Source organism: Aphis gossypii, chromosome X (assembly GCF_020184175.1).
Source record: "Aphis gossypii isolate Hap1 chromosome X, ASM2018417v2, whole genome shotgun sequence".
In the NCBI taxonomy this organism is placed as follows: Eukaryota; Metazoa; Arthropoda; class Insecta; order Hemiptera; family Aphididae; genus Aphis; species Aphis gossypii.
In genome coordinates, this window is record NC_065533.1 from 26050741 (window position 1) to 26066527 (window position 15787).

General features: G+C 25.8%; 2 protein-coding genes across 4 annotated transcripts; both read right to left on the reverse strand.

Moving 5' to 3' along the window:
* Nucleotides 1–624: 624 nt before the first annotated feature.
* LOC114124112 (uncharacterized) lies at nucleotides 625–9624 on the reverse strand. Its single transcript, XM_027987297.2, has 5 exons — nucleotides 8250–9624; nucleotides 7181–7200; nucleotides 3164–3215; nucleotides 1592–2353; nucleotides 625–1083 (listed from the first exon to the last, which is right to left on the reverse strand). The coding sequence occupies exons 1-4, from the start codon at nucleotides 8251–8253 to the stop codon at nucleotides 1632–1634; spliced, it is 798 nt and encodes a 265-aa protein (XP_027843098.2). The 5' UTR covers nucleotides 8254–9624; the 3' UTR covers nucleotides 625–1083; nucleotides 1592–1631.
* Nucleotides 9625–10959: 1335 nt separating this feature from the next.
* Nucleotides 10960–14678, reverse strand: LOC114124122 (ATP-dependent DNA helicase Q5-like). 3 transcript variants are annotated; one of them, XM_050207568.1, is made up of 11 exons: nucleotides 14502–14678; nucleotides 14144–14412; nucleotides 13913–14037; nucleotides 13666–13833; nucleotides 13419–13598; nucleotides 13155–13343; nucleotides 12984–13095; nucleotides 12544–12916; nucleotides 12379–12480; nucleotides 12123–12312; nucleotides 10960–11498 (listed from the first exon to the last, which is right to left on the reverse strand). In XM_050207568.1, exons 2-11 carry the CDS (start codon nucleotides 14241–14243, stop codon nucleotides 11403–11405), a joined length of 1635 nt encoding a protein of 544 aa, XP_050063525.1. In that variant the 5' UTR covers nucleotides 14244–14412; nucleotides 14502–14678; the 3' UTR covers nucleotides 10960–11402. The 3 variants fall into 3 exon arrangements, with proteins under 3 accessions (XP_050063525.1, XP_050063524.1, XP_027843108.1); XM_050207567.1 differs by having other exon boundaries at nucleotides 14144–14417; XM_027987307.2 differs by lacking the exon at nucleotides 14502–14678 and having other exon boundaries at nucleotides 14144–14476.
* Nucleotides 14679–15787: the final 1109 nt, after the last annotated feature.

Genomic DNA, 15787 nt, shown 5'->3' on the forward strand with positions numbered 1-15787 from the left:
TATTTTATGTAATGAGCAATTTATATTCTGTTGATATAAAATAAAATAGTAAAAATACTTTTTTTAAATACAACTCGTGTTTAATAAAATATCGATGTATTTTTTTATATGTATAATTAAAATAGGTGGCAAACCTCGGATACAGATAGTGATGCTAAACCTCACTGAGATAACATATATGGAAGTACAGAATTATAAACAAACCATAATAAACTTATTAAAATTGTATTTAAATTAGTTTAAATCAGTTCTTAAAACTGTTTAAATAAATATTAAATCAGCAAACCAAAATCTATTACATATTAATTATTTAACAACACATTATTATTAATAAATTATCAATATTTTTAGAATTTAATTTTATTAAATTTTTAAAATAAGTCTTCTGTTCTTCACAGAACGAAACATAAATTATACTTAGTTTATTATTGTTTAAATATTATTATTTTGCACATATTTTATAAATTGTACATCATAATTGAGTAGAGTGTTTTTTTTTAATTTATTTATCTAAAATATGCTTTAATAAATTTAATTATTATAATATTACTAGTTAGTAGTTTAATTTTTTTTTAAATAAACTTCCTTATTTAATAAAAGAAATCGTTAAGAACTTTTGCCACTTATATCAAAATAAATGAAAAACTGCTGTCAAGTAATAAATAACATACATTAAAATTACACACTAAATTAATATTATTTCTAAAAAACTTACCACCATTATTTAGGTACGCACAAAATATTTGTATACTTTTGAAGTACTTACAAAAATGGAATAGTTATATTATTTGAATTAGTTCTAACGGTATCTAGACATTCTAAACTATTAATTAATAATTTATGAACATATTATATTAAATCTACCATGCTTGGTATAATACACTATTCAAAAAAAACTTCTATTTATATTTAAATAAGAGACATTTTTTTTGATTCAATTAATGTAAGCTATAGAGTTACACAATGAGATAATACCTGTGAATTATGCAAATTGGCTGAAACTGTAATGATTTGTACATTAAATGTTTGTGTTCTATTTTAATCATCTAATTTGATCAATTTTCGGGTTGTTTGTTGATGTTTCTAGAAAATTTTGAAAATATTATTTAACAAAATTATTATAATATGCCATAACAATATGAAAGTTACTATATCGACTGCTAACAGGCAAACAGCCATATACGCCACTTTGGACGTATCCACCATAGTAATTGATTATTAATGAGCAATAGAAAATACATTGAATGAGCTCAATCTAGTGGTTCTAGCAACTATCAAAAAAATTATTGAATTTTATTAGTAGCTGCACCCACTATTTTTGACAATTTAATTAACAGGTATAAAACAAAATTAGACATATACGATATACATATGCACCAGTATGAATGTATCAGCCTTTTCCAAAATAATATGAATGTGTGTATACGTAAAGTGGGTAGTTATATGTTAAGCTTAACTATTGGAAATAATATAAAATATGAAAAATGGTTTTTTGGCTCTCCAGAAAAATAGTGCTATTGGTGGATTTTTGCCTGTTAGTCGTTGAATTATAATGTTATTTAATAAATATATTTCCTTAAAATATCATTACCTATCAGATGTTGATTGCATTCATTACATTCTTATTGAGATTAAACATAAGGATAATTTATGTTAATTCCATTTACATTAGGTTGTTTTGTAATTGAAACCTTTTCTACACATTTCAATTTAATTGATTGTGTTACTTGTGTTCCAGTCGTGATTTTAAAAACATCAAGTGAAGGAGAAATATGCTTTCCATTGTAACACATTTTCACAGAGTATTTTAAATGCTCTATTTTTGGTAGTACTTTTACCAAATTTGGCTCATACATGAATGTAGTATTTCTGAGCATGTTACAAGCATTAAATATTTTAAACTGCAGTTCATAATCAATTTTTGATTGCACATATGGTGACATGATACTAGAAGGTATACAAGAAACTAGCATCAAATCAGTTGGCTTAGATGATATTATTGTAATAGTTCTCGGAAATTCAAGGAGACCTGGTATAATTGGTTTTTCGATCATAGAACATGCCACTGGTGATAATATTTCAGTTACTGAAGTTGAAATTAATGGTATATCTATTATTTCTTCATGAACAATACTATCGTCACTATCGCTTACATAAATTGTAAAATGTGTTGGATTGTTAATGATTTGTTTATTTGTTAATGATTCGTTTTTCTTTGTAGTTGTTGAACATTTTTTGGATGAAACCACTTCCTGGTATAATTTAATGTCCTTTAGTTTTGTATGATCTTTTAATACTACATCACCTTGGTCTAACATATTCAAACATGGTACTATATTCAAACATGGAATTCCTAAAATATTAAACATAATTAATTCCTACTGTATATAGTTTACACAAATTAAAATTAATAAATGAAAAAAAAAAATATATATTATTTAAAATATCCTAATTGAGTAATTAATAACACTCAGTGTTATTTATTATTAACATCATTGTAACAATTAATTCAAAATTTAAAAATTTCCTAATTAAAGGAAAATAATAACTAGAGTTATTAAACTTAGACTAACTAAACTAAACTTTAATTTGTTAAACTCCGTGTATTTTGTTATTTTATAGAATTAAAATTGAATAAATTAACTATAAAACTTGTTTCCCATTACATGCTAAAAATTATTCTTCAGACAAAAAATTAATTACTTCAAATAAAATTATAAGCAAAAATATATGTATATGGACAACTACCACAATATAAATATTTTCTGTACCTATTATAAAAAATTATATGATATACACGTTAGATATTTTGGAAAAATCAATATTAAAAGAATATACTTACGGGCCTTGTGCCCGTTATATAATAATAAATATAAATATACTCGTATTCTATTTAATATTAAATAAATATTATACTACCTATCACAAAACATGATCTTAAAATATTATTCATCATCATAATGTTATAAAACTCGAAAATAAACCCAAAAACATTTTATTATATTTATGAGCTGACACATTCCTGTATACATTTTATTTGTGTTATATGGACAAACTCAAACAAAGTAATTATTTGAAATCACATTTATAAATTTTAAAGAAAGATATTTTATATATTCTATAATTCTAATTAATATGTTAAGTTTTTATGTTAGTAACTTACCTGAATACATAGTTGGAATAGTTGATGACTTTGCTGTTATGACTTCATGGCTCTATAAAATAAATATATTTAAAAAATCATATTATTTGTAAGATAATTATCAAGTAAAAACTAAAAATATATAACTAGTAACATAGCACAATGAATATTTAAATATAAAATCTATTATAGAAAGGAAAGATAAACTTTTGGATGTATATGTTGTTGTTATTGCACAATTATTACATGTATCTTATTTTTAATACCTACGTATTGTTTTATTTTATATTATTTATACTTATATTATTATAATTATTATTTTGGAACAAATAAAATTTGTAATAAATATATCTTAGAGCATTGTCAACCATTATGTTCTCTATAGTTATAGTAGGAAATAGGAATATAATTACATTTTACAGCATGTTAATAGTTTCAGTTTCATGGGTGGGAGATTTTGACTAAGTATGATCAATGATCATGGAAAGATTAAGATTTTGGACTGGCTCGGGAAAATTAATTTTTACTAATCCACTATTAAGCCAGTATTTAGTATTTTGGGTATAAGTAAGAAATTAAAAATGCATGCTGTCATTTAAAAAAAATAAAATAAAAAAAAGATAAACAATAAAAAAAATAGTTTTAAAAAATATACAGACAAATCTCGGTAATTCAAACCTTGATAACTCGAAATTCTAGATATCTCGAATAATTAATATTCCCCTTCAAATAACCCTTAATGTTTAAATAATCTTGTAAACTTGAAAATTAATTTGACATATTTTCGATATCTCAAATTTTCTTATCCAAATTTAGTACTAAAAATAATTTATCAAGGCGATTATTTTTAATTTATGACTTGCTTTGTAAAACCTGACCATTAGAGTCAACCAAATATTTGTAACTTAAACCTTGATAATTTCATACAACAGATTTCAGTTTAGTTTTATGTCGTCTATTTGTTTAATCATTTATCGTGTGTGTAACAGTGTTAATAATACAGTGGTTATTATGGCTCAAAATTAACAACATTATCACTCGCAGAAAAATGAACTTGCTTAAAATTACCGAAAAAGGCGAAAAGAAAAAACCTGAAATAGCCAAAGATTTTGTAATTTCAGCAAGTACATTATCAACAATAATAAAAAAAGTAAAGATGTTATTTTAAAAATCTATAATTTAAAATTAATAAATTAAATTTTTAAATTTTTAACTTTATTTAAACCTGGCAACTTGGAAAAAAATGAAACTAGGAGAATACTCTAATATAGAATTCTGTTAATTTAAGTATAAAATGGGATCAACAATTTCTTGACAGAAAGATGAGAATGTAAGAAAACATTATTTTTTTTTTATTTATTTATTTAATGTAAAAATTATTTAAAAATAAAAAATAATTTTTTAAAGTTTTTAATAACTCAAAATTTTTAGTAAGTCGAATTATTTTCCCCTTGAATTTCTAGTTATCGAAAGTCGACCATATAAGGAAAAATATTCCTTTAAATAATATAAAGTATTTAAAAAAAACATTTTCAACACTGTTAATAGGTTATTTATAAGGTTTTTTAGTTAAATAGATGATACAATGAAAAATTATGAATGCATTAGGCATAATATTAAGCAACAACAACTATGTTGTATTTATCATGTTATTAGTTTATGATTAAATTAAAATATCCTCTACCTGAACTACTATTGTAATATTTATTATTTCAATAAAAATACATTACCTAACTTATAAGTTTATACTTTTATAATAATTTGTAAAAAATAATTTGTAAAATAATCAATTTAAATTAAAATATCTATTTTAACTAAAAATACTTTAAAATATAAGAAGTATTTATTATTTTTATTTAGTTTAAAAATATCTGTTTTTATGAAAAAATAAATGTACCTAACTTATAATTATAATATAGCTAAAAAAAAAAACTTTAAGTGCATTAAGTATTAGCAAGATTTTATGTATTGATAAAGTTAGTTTATAGTACCAAATTTATGTTAAATCTGCATGTAATACATTATTTTACAATAATTGGGAATAAAAAATTAATACAAAATTATGTAACCTATTTTGAAACAAATCAAAAACAATTATAAATTGTTTATAAATAATATATCATATTTTATTTCAATTGTATACTATTCCAGCATCATAATTTGCTTAATGACCACATAGTCAGGCACATATTAATTATCATTGAAAACAAATATGAAATGGATCTCACAAATGATAAATTACAAAATGCTTAGGTTAGATCTAAAAAAAAAATAGTCAAATATAACAACTTATAAAATCTACAAGATTACTAATTAATATAATTAATATCTTCTTTTTATTAACTATTATTAAAATAAAATTATTTTAAGCTACTTTGTATTAACGATTTAATTTGACTTACTTCACGAGAAAAATATATAAAAGCTTGAAAAAATAAATAAATTTATTAATTATTCTGATAAATAATGACAATGTTGAATGTTTGCATTAATAAATTAATAGTAAAATATAAATATTGACATTTTTTAGTCAATAATTATTTTTGAAATTTGTATTAACTTAAATTTATAAAATTAAATTAATTAAATAAAAGTATAATTTGATTTAATAGATATTATATACTATATTATACTAATATTTATAATTAATGGTACAACTTATAAACACGTCAATAGTGTTTAAAAAAATCCAAATGTTGTTTAACAAATGATTAACCAACTCTAAGTGCAAATACGATTTGTGTCACTTTTTTTAATGTCACTAAACAGAACTATTTTTCTAGTTGTATAACAATAATTATAGAATAAATTAATAAAAAAAATAATTTTAACTAATTTAATTTACTGCTCATTTCTAACCCCATGATATTGAATTTTTGATTCATCACTATAAATTCAATAAATTTCTATTAACTTATTAAATATTTAGTAAAAATTTATATTTACAATGATAAATAAATAATATAGTTTATTATGGGAATGATTAGGTAATGACGCTAATTTATTATGCATTGCTTTTAATTAGTGAAAATAATTTATCTCTTCGCTTTAAAAATAGAAAACGCAAACTTATAACAATAAAACATGTTTTTTAATTTTATAATCACTTTTAAAGAAATGGGCAAGCTTGTATAGAGCTGATTTATGGTAAGTGTCAAGAAAATCACTATGATGAATGTGTTAAATTTAAATTCAATGATATATAATTGTGTATGAAGAACAGAAATAGTCTATCAGCCCATACCACTAAATATATTTTTTGGTATGTTTTAAGATACAACTTTTATTATATTACTATAGTAGGTAATTTGTTTTACTATTAATATTAGAATAAGTTAAATTAGTTTTTTCCAAAATATTGCATTCAAAATTTGAATATGTCTTTGTGGACATAAAATATAATAATATGTAAAATGTATAAGACGTATATTTCAACAAATAGTTGTTTTGAATTATAAGTTATATCAAAGTAATAAATATCACTATTTTTAATTTAAATAACTATCTATTTTAATATCTAAATTAATATTTAACTTTTATAAACAATAGAAAAATTGTAATTAAAAAAAAGAAACTTAATTACTTAATTAGTAATAATGGACTTGGATAAATGAAAAAGTAGTATTGATAAATATCCAAACCAATAGCAATAACTTTGATCTTGTTTACTTAAGCTAAACATGTAAAATACTAAGCGTAGTAAATGCAAATTGGTGTTCACTTTTCAAGCCACAAAAAAGTATATTTATTGATTATATTATACCTACTTCAATACATCAAAAATATATTTATAAGAACAATTTGCTTGTATCATTATACAGCAATAACAGTAACAGTTAAAAATATTATAATTTTATAATCTTGCTAAACTTTTTAAAGTAAAAAAAAACACCATTTCTGTGCATTTCTAATAAATACCCTGCTATAAAGACCAGTTCCACTACGACAAGGTGATGGAGATGTGCATGTTTTTCAAACCTTAGAGTAATCTCTTGTTGGACACATAGTAAATACCAATAAAAAAAAAAAATATCTTACCTGCTGCAATTTTTCCTCACCTAAAACAAAATTAATATTATTATTAGCACTATGTACTATTACTACATAATAATAGTACTATACTACTAGAACTACACAAAACCTTGATTTATTTAATGTTAAGTATATTTTAACAGAAAATTATTAATTAATAAAAACCTTATTACTTTTGACATGTTTTATTATCTATTTCTTATTAAGTATAGAACAATTATTAATAACAGTCTATATAAAGAATTAGCTACACTGTCAACGTTGAGTGTGCCAATTTAGAAAAATTATCATTATACTATATTGATAACTGAGTTTGTTTTTTGGCGATAATAGTTTTAATAAAAAAATGCCGATTGCCATTAGATAAATAATTATATAACTAAAATTTACACAAATATTTTAAGCAATATTTAACATTAAAATTTATTGACTTTCTTGTACTTCTTTGTAAGTAATAATATAAGTTTTCTAGTTAGGTGCATCAAAATATAAATTTTTCACACACGGTGCAGTGAATATTACAGCACTTTTAATGGAGAATTGCCATTGATTTATCCAAAAATCTCCAGCACATATTAACCAATTATTCAATTGTTAATTAACATGGAGAATTGAAATAGATTTAAAACCTATATAAATATAGTTATAAATATGTGCTTCTCAAACCAAAAGGTACATAATAAACACATTATAGTCTCTGACCTCTGTGCACGTTCGTTCATTTGGATGCGCCAAGGAGAAGCGTTCTCTCGATGACCGGAGTATGAAACATTTATATAATATGTAATCAAATAGGTAACAGTTAATCTACGATCATAACCCATACACAGCAATAGATGATATTTTTTATTTATTTCTACTTCCACTTAATAACAAACAACGAATCGATAGAGTATGGTCACACAGACAACACATAACATAATATTATTATAATCAGGGCAGGACAGACCTTGACAGAAATAATAGATTTCCACCTAATCCAAGGAACTGGGTTATTGTTCATAAGACTACAATATATAAATATATAAAAATATTTTTTGTTTAAATAGTTAAGTAGTAAGTACTGTTCACTTACTCATTGCGTCGATGCGTATTGACTTGTCTTGGCGTTTGGAGTTGCAAACGGTGCGTATAGCCAGCGAGTGTTGTGTAAAAAAGATATCTAACTACGGGAATAGTAGGAAGACAACAGGTAAACACTAAACGACATGTATGTAAAAGTGGATGTTTTTATTGATCATCGAAATTAGTATGAGACACGACAAGTCAGAGAGTCCGGCCAGCTGATGTTCAGCTAAGAACTAACCGAGCACTGGTAACTGGTATGTCACAAAATAATTACCGCCAATGATGTGACTCACGGCGATTGAATTCTTAGTATTTAGTTGGACTAGATAAATTAATCGAATCAATTAGCATGCCATTACCAGATATTATTCCGTCCAATATCTACTCGGATTCCTATTGTCCCCCCTCTCGACTGGCAAGGTCTTATGATTTTCCGATCGTAGACAATAATATCATATTATATTGAACTACCTATTTAACCTACCACAAAACAATATAATAGTATTATTATTTGTTACCCTCCATAGATGGTTGATTCCTTATCACCAATAAAGTTTAAGTCTATAACCGTATTCGTTATCAAGGGTTTCCCGCCATTAGACTATCTATTCTCGATAGCACCATACAACAATAACACGCTAAGTAGATTTTAATGATTTTATAATCTAATCAATGTATCCGACAATTTTATTATTTGTTAACTCGCCTTGGTAGCACGATTTAAGCGAAATAATAATATTTATCGATTTAAAAATTATAATGCAAAATTTAAATTATCAAAATGTTTTCCAACTAATATTTGTGATACAAATCTAATTTGACTCGCAAACACTTTTACAAAATTATTTTTTTTTTCTCTCTTAAATTTACGTACGCATTTTAAATGCATTGGGACAATCAGAATGTGAAGGTCGATAGTAGGTACGATCAAACTTATTTAAAACATCCAGATCGAGATATTGGGTACTGGGTAGTTAAAAATTAGAATGGTAAATATAGTTGATTAAGTTTTATTATACAATTGTTCGTGTATAATGAATATCTTAGTTACTATCATTATATATAATATTATTAGTTATTACTATCAAATTACTAGTATCTTGTTGAGAATCAATAGTTCCGTGTATTTTTAATTAGAGACAACAGGTGACAGCAAATGCATTGATATAACGCTACATTAAGTACCAATTTGCAGATTTTCTTTTTATTAGAAACTGTACATAATAATAACAATTACCAATAACACTCGGTAGGTACAATGGGCGTAGAAACGTGGGAATATAGGGGATGGATCCTCATGATTTTTTTTCATATAATATACTTTATGCATTATACCGATAATAGAAAAAATAAAATAATTTTATTTTTTACGAAAATGAGCTAGTTTTTTTAGATATATTGTACACCTCCCCTTCTTCCAATGAAAATTTCCGTCTACGCCACTGGTAAGTATTATAATTTTTTAAAAAAAATTTATAAATAGGTATATTAAATTCCCTATATTTTTCTATATTGTGCCAATATGTTATGGCTATAATTTTTTGACTTATATTCAATATAATATCTTTATATTTATTTTTTAAAAACAAATGCTATATATTTTGAATGATACAATAGATCATACCTGCAATTATGTTTTTCAAAATTTAAATCATAATAAAAAAATTAAACTATTGTTTTCGAACGTATTTCTTAAAAATCTGTGATATCCAGCTTGTATGAAATCATAAAATATGTAAATAATTAAAAATTATAAAAGTCTAGCTATTAGTTTACATTCACTAATCATTCAGTGTTCTAGTATAGGTAGAGGTAGATATGCAGCTGTATAGTTTTAAAATACATGCAGGAACATTGATTTTCTTTAAGGAAGTTAAACAGTTTTCCATCAGTCCCAAAACTATATAGGTTATACATAATACCCTTTCTATTTACCTTTTTATAGTTTTTAGTTTATAAATATTTAATGATACCTATATACAATATACACTGAGGATGTTCAATCAAAAAGCGAAAGTCATCACAAAATGGAAAATATTAATACATGTAAAATATCCTATTTACAACAGAATAATTTATACAACTACATTTTATAAATGTTTATTTAATGAAAATAGTTATCATCAAGGACTCAGTAACTTATATGATTTTATGAAAAGGATCAGAGAAATTAAATTTCATTTTTGTGTTTTCGTAGAGTTTCAAAAACTCAACTTAAAGTGCCTAACCTAACCCATATTACGTTTATTCAGTTTATTGATAAATACATATATACGTAAATCTACAATAAAATTCTGGACAATGTAAAATATTTTTTTGGTTTTTGAAATATACAAATTGAATATTGAACTAACTATAAGGGGTTATAAAACATGAGTTATCACAAGAAACTATTTTTTTCTAAGCATAGTTTCAATTGCTACACTTATTTAATGTTCTAACTCAATTTACTAATTAGTATAATATTTTTTCATTACACAGGTACAGGATTAAATTTGTATTTATTGGTGCATTCTTATCGCTCATTAAGATAACAATTTTTTTTTACAATATTTTATTGAATAAACATGTTCTAGGATTTCAATGAAAATTTTAAAAAATATATTTCTAAGAATAAATATTCTTAGGATATATTTACTTAAAATAATTGTTTCCAACATAAATTTATTTCAAATTTATAAATTAAAATAATATAATAACTATATATTGGCTCATAAATCAATAGTTGTTTTTATTTTTTCAGCATAGTATCAAAAGCTAACAGGTACTTTCGAATTTATAATTAATAGGGTATTTTTTAAGAAACACAGTTAGTATTACATACAATTATAAAAAAAATGTATATTATAAGTCATTTATCTTATGGAAAAAAATTTATAGTTCGTTGATAAAGTAATTATAAAAAATATCCTTGGGTTCTATAAGTTATCTTAAATTATGAAGTTTATTTAACAGTCATAAAAATAACATGCATAAAAACAATGAGTCTATAATTATTACGAGTTAAGTAAAAATAATACGGAGATCATTTCAGGTATGTTAATACAGTTATTAATCTTAATTATGAAATCAACTTAAATAGGTTTTTTAAATTAAACTACCTATTTTAAGGAAAAAATAAGAGAAAGTTTATAATTAGTATATAAATACTATACTATAATTATGATGAAGGCAAATGGTCCTTATCTTTTTTGTCATCATTCTCAACCAATGAAGTTGAAGGTATTGGTTCAACATCCAAATTTCTTACTTTCGCCTAAAACAAATATTTAAAATAATAGAACTTAGGTGAAACAGACAGAAGCAAATTAACTTTATATTCTATTAAATATTATTTAAAATTTCTGCTAGATGGAAGGTTAAATGACTGATTAAGGGTTAAGTTTGTATACATGTAATTTTGGTTGGGTAAACTGTAATTATTAAATTTGAGCATAAAATATTATCATAATTTTCTTTTTTAATGGAAATAAATAATAATAATTTGTGCAATACATAAATCAAAATAAATTAAGATTCATTTTTACATTTAGGTTCTAGATATTATGACACCAAGAGACGATCTGACAAAATAACAATGTTAAAAAAAAATACTTATTTTAAATATTTAACTTTTGTTTTTACTACCAATTCATATCACTAATATTGTGTTGAATTTGATTAAAGATACATAAAATGTAACAGTATTTAACTTAATTTTATTAAAATTTATAAAAATTCAACATTATGCACGGAATATGAAATTGATTTACTTTAAGTTTATAATCCAAACAATTTTAAATTATATTAAATGTAAATAAATGTTGTTAAAAAAATGAACTTTTCCAAAAATTATTTTTAATATATTTATGTGTATTTTATATTTAAGATTAAATCTTACTTGTTCTTTATTTTTCATGGTAGTTGCAATTTTGGGTTCAAAATTTCTCATCTTTTGAACTCTCACCATTTCCTTACAGACCTTCATCATACTTAGTGCCTCTCTAGTTGTAAGAAAGGTCTTATCCATTTCTTGATATTTTGAGCAAATATTTTTTATGTGATTAGTCAAGCCCATTTTTTGAATTTCCCTAAATAAATTTAACATATAAAGTCAAATATTTTATATAGCATTGCAAAATTATAATATAATATACTTTTGAATAGCAGTATGAGATACTATGGAACAAATGTCACATTTATTTTCGCATTCCATTTTTTCGTCTCCAAAATAATCAGCAAAAAAACTGTGTCTACACCTATTTTGACGAAAAATAAAAAATTAAAATAAATAAAATTATGTACAATTATAGATATCATACTTTGAACCTTCACAATAATCTTTCATGTAACGAGAATGCAGAAACACAAGGAAACTTTTTGCTGTTTTTTGTACTAGTTCAATAGTATTGGCTGGATCTATTTCGGCAGCCAAGATAGTTTCATTATCTGCATTGTAGTATGTTGTTGATTGCTTTGTTAAGTAAATTCGACATCGTGCTGGAAAACCATCTTTTCCAGCTTGCCCTGTTTCATAATAATATGCTGTAATACTAGATGGCAAACCCCAATGAACAATCAATCTTATATTTGGTTTATTAATTTCCATTCCAGAAGTACTAGTTACGGCAAGAATTTGATAATATCCCTTCATAAAAGAGTCTTTAATAGCATAACGCTCAGCGTCCTCTAGTCCTGTGAAAAAAAAAAAAATAATTAGTTGAATATTTTAGTCGATATAAAATACATTTTAGTTATTTACCAGCATGAAAAGCAGCAATTGAAAAACCATTTTGCTTGAGATCTCTGACTAATTGTTCAGTAACCTGTCGGGTCTTACAAAATATTAATCCAGAAGGTTTACCTGAGTTTCGCTAAACAATAGCATGTTATTATTAATACATGTATTTTATATAATGAATAAAATATTTACAGTACGATGCACGTCATCTCCATTTAAATATCTCTCAAGATATTGTGTTAAATGAGGAACTGAAATTCCAATGATATCATCATAAGCAACATCATAATATATATTCTTTCTATAGCATGGTATTGAAAACCTTAAGAAACTGGTAGGACCTTCTTTCATATATAAAACTCTCTTCAAAAAATCAACGACCTAATTATAACATAAATTATTTTAAATTAAAAACGAACGGATTCCATTAATAATAATTAATATTTTATTATCTACGTCAATGCCAGCTGTAGCTGTAACCACAATCCATGGAATGTCCTTGCATTCTCTTCTAAGTTTGCCAAGAGTATGATATTCATGATTTTTTTGACCATAAATCCATTGGCTTTCACAATGTGTTTCATCGACTACAATATATGATAGTTTCTTAGATTGTATCAAGTGAGACATTAATGACTGAAAAGAAAATAGGTAGAATTAATCACAATAATGATTTAATTGAATATAGTTTATATTGACCAACTTTGAAGTCCGCTGTAGAAACTTGATCGGGAGTCACATAGAGAAAGTTATTAAGAGCAGTATGTGTAGATTTTAAGCTATCATAAATAACTGTTTTTTCACTAGGATCTGTTGACGAAGAAATAACTTTGGAATGAATTTTCAAACGCCTTAAGCTGTTAACTTCACTCTATGAAAAAATAAAACGTATTGTCTACTTATATTCATAATATTATATCATAGGTAGTTTTCAGAAAATCAGCTCTCACCATAATCCTTGTAACGTGAGGCATTATTATTATAGACATTTTATTCCAATGAATTAAAGAAGGTAGTTGGTAGCACATTGTTCTGCCATAACCGCTCGGAAACGATACGAAAACATCAGCGTTCCCTTCAATACACAATACACGACAGTGAAAGTACCATATTACCGCATTTAAATAAATACATAAAACCGAATCGCAAAATTCATTAGGTGTAAATAGGTAGGTACTTACTTTTCAATACCGCTATGATGGCCTCCTTCTGCGTTGCGTTCTTAAAGTCGGCGTGATGGAAATAATGACGCAAGAATCTTAACAGAACTTTGTCGTCCATGTCGAAAATGTTCCAACGCTTGACGGGCGACAACTCTTCGGCGATAATCTATACCGACGACGGTGTATATTGCCGTCTGTTGTACTGTCGTTCGCCCGCGCACCGTACGATACGTTTTAATTAAATCGTATCTGTGTACTGTGCGGGTACCCGAAAACAAACGAAACAACTACACTGGTGAGTAAACAGTAAACAATTAGACTAAAAGCTCAACAGCCGAAAACAATCGATAACAAGACGGACGAATATTATCATTACCTGTATATTTGATATTATGTTTAACTGTTGATCGGAGCGCTCGTACGACGCGCTGATAGCGCATAGAGTAATAATATATATAGCGTCGTTCTGGCGTCCCGACTCCGGCAGACCAGTGCGTCCAATACTCCAACGGCGTGGGCGACGCGGCGTGCCAATTACTATAGCGAAGACGCGACTCGCCAGGGCGAACCGAGCCCGGGAAATAGTAATAATAATAATATTTCGTGGTAACCTATTGACGTCACACGCCACGACACGCGTTACCAAGGTACGCCGAACCACAGACGTCCTTGTATATACGTCCAGCTGTCCTGTGCGGAGTGCGCGGAACGCTTGTCGACGTTCGGCCACGCCAACAGATGGCATCTCATGTAACGTCGGTCACCCTAAAACGGACGAATTCAACCGTATCGTCTCGAACGGTCCATCGTCCGCGACGCGTAACTAAAGCGATTTATTGTGTCGCGGAGTAATATTACTATCACGTAGTGTACTCGTCGAGTCTCGTAAGTAAGGTAGTATTTATATAGAATTTATAATCAATGGTATCGTAAAATAACTTCAAAAGACATTCGTACCGAACGCGCAGGACTTCGCACTCGCATCGTTGTCACAAAATATGGTCGCCGAATTCGGGACCAATAATATATTGTAATCGTAATTTTAGAAAAATCTTGAATACATTTTCACGTCAAATCCTAACCGATCTTTTATAAGTTTTATTCCACTTTTTCCACACGTCCGCTATTTTAAATACAGTCACGCGTCACATAAACACACACACAATATATTATTATACATGTTTTGATGCACACAATTACAAAATTGCCTATATTGAACTCCTTAAAAACAGTCGAAATCGATAAAAACAGTAGATGTCTATTTTTTGGTGATTTTTAGACCAACTCCACTAAATCGATTACCCTTGAGATTATTTTATACATAATATTATTTATCCCACGGTGATCATAAACTTACTATCGTTGACTTGTTTTCTTAGTCGATTTCAATATTAATTTCTGTTTGAGTTTATTACGACAATTATAATAGGTATATATATAATAATATATACCTATACCTACCTACATTTATTCTGAGCGAAACGATGAATTAATCGGTTTTATAATTATGTTTTTTTTTGTGTGACCTTCATCATTTTTTGGAGTATTATAAATTATTTCATCTTCAACTTTAAAAGTGGTTTCTGTAAAGAAATTGAATACAGTTTCTACTTTGAGGCGTCAAAAGTAAATAATACCCCATCATTTTCAAATACACAGTAA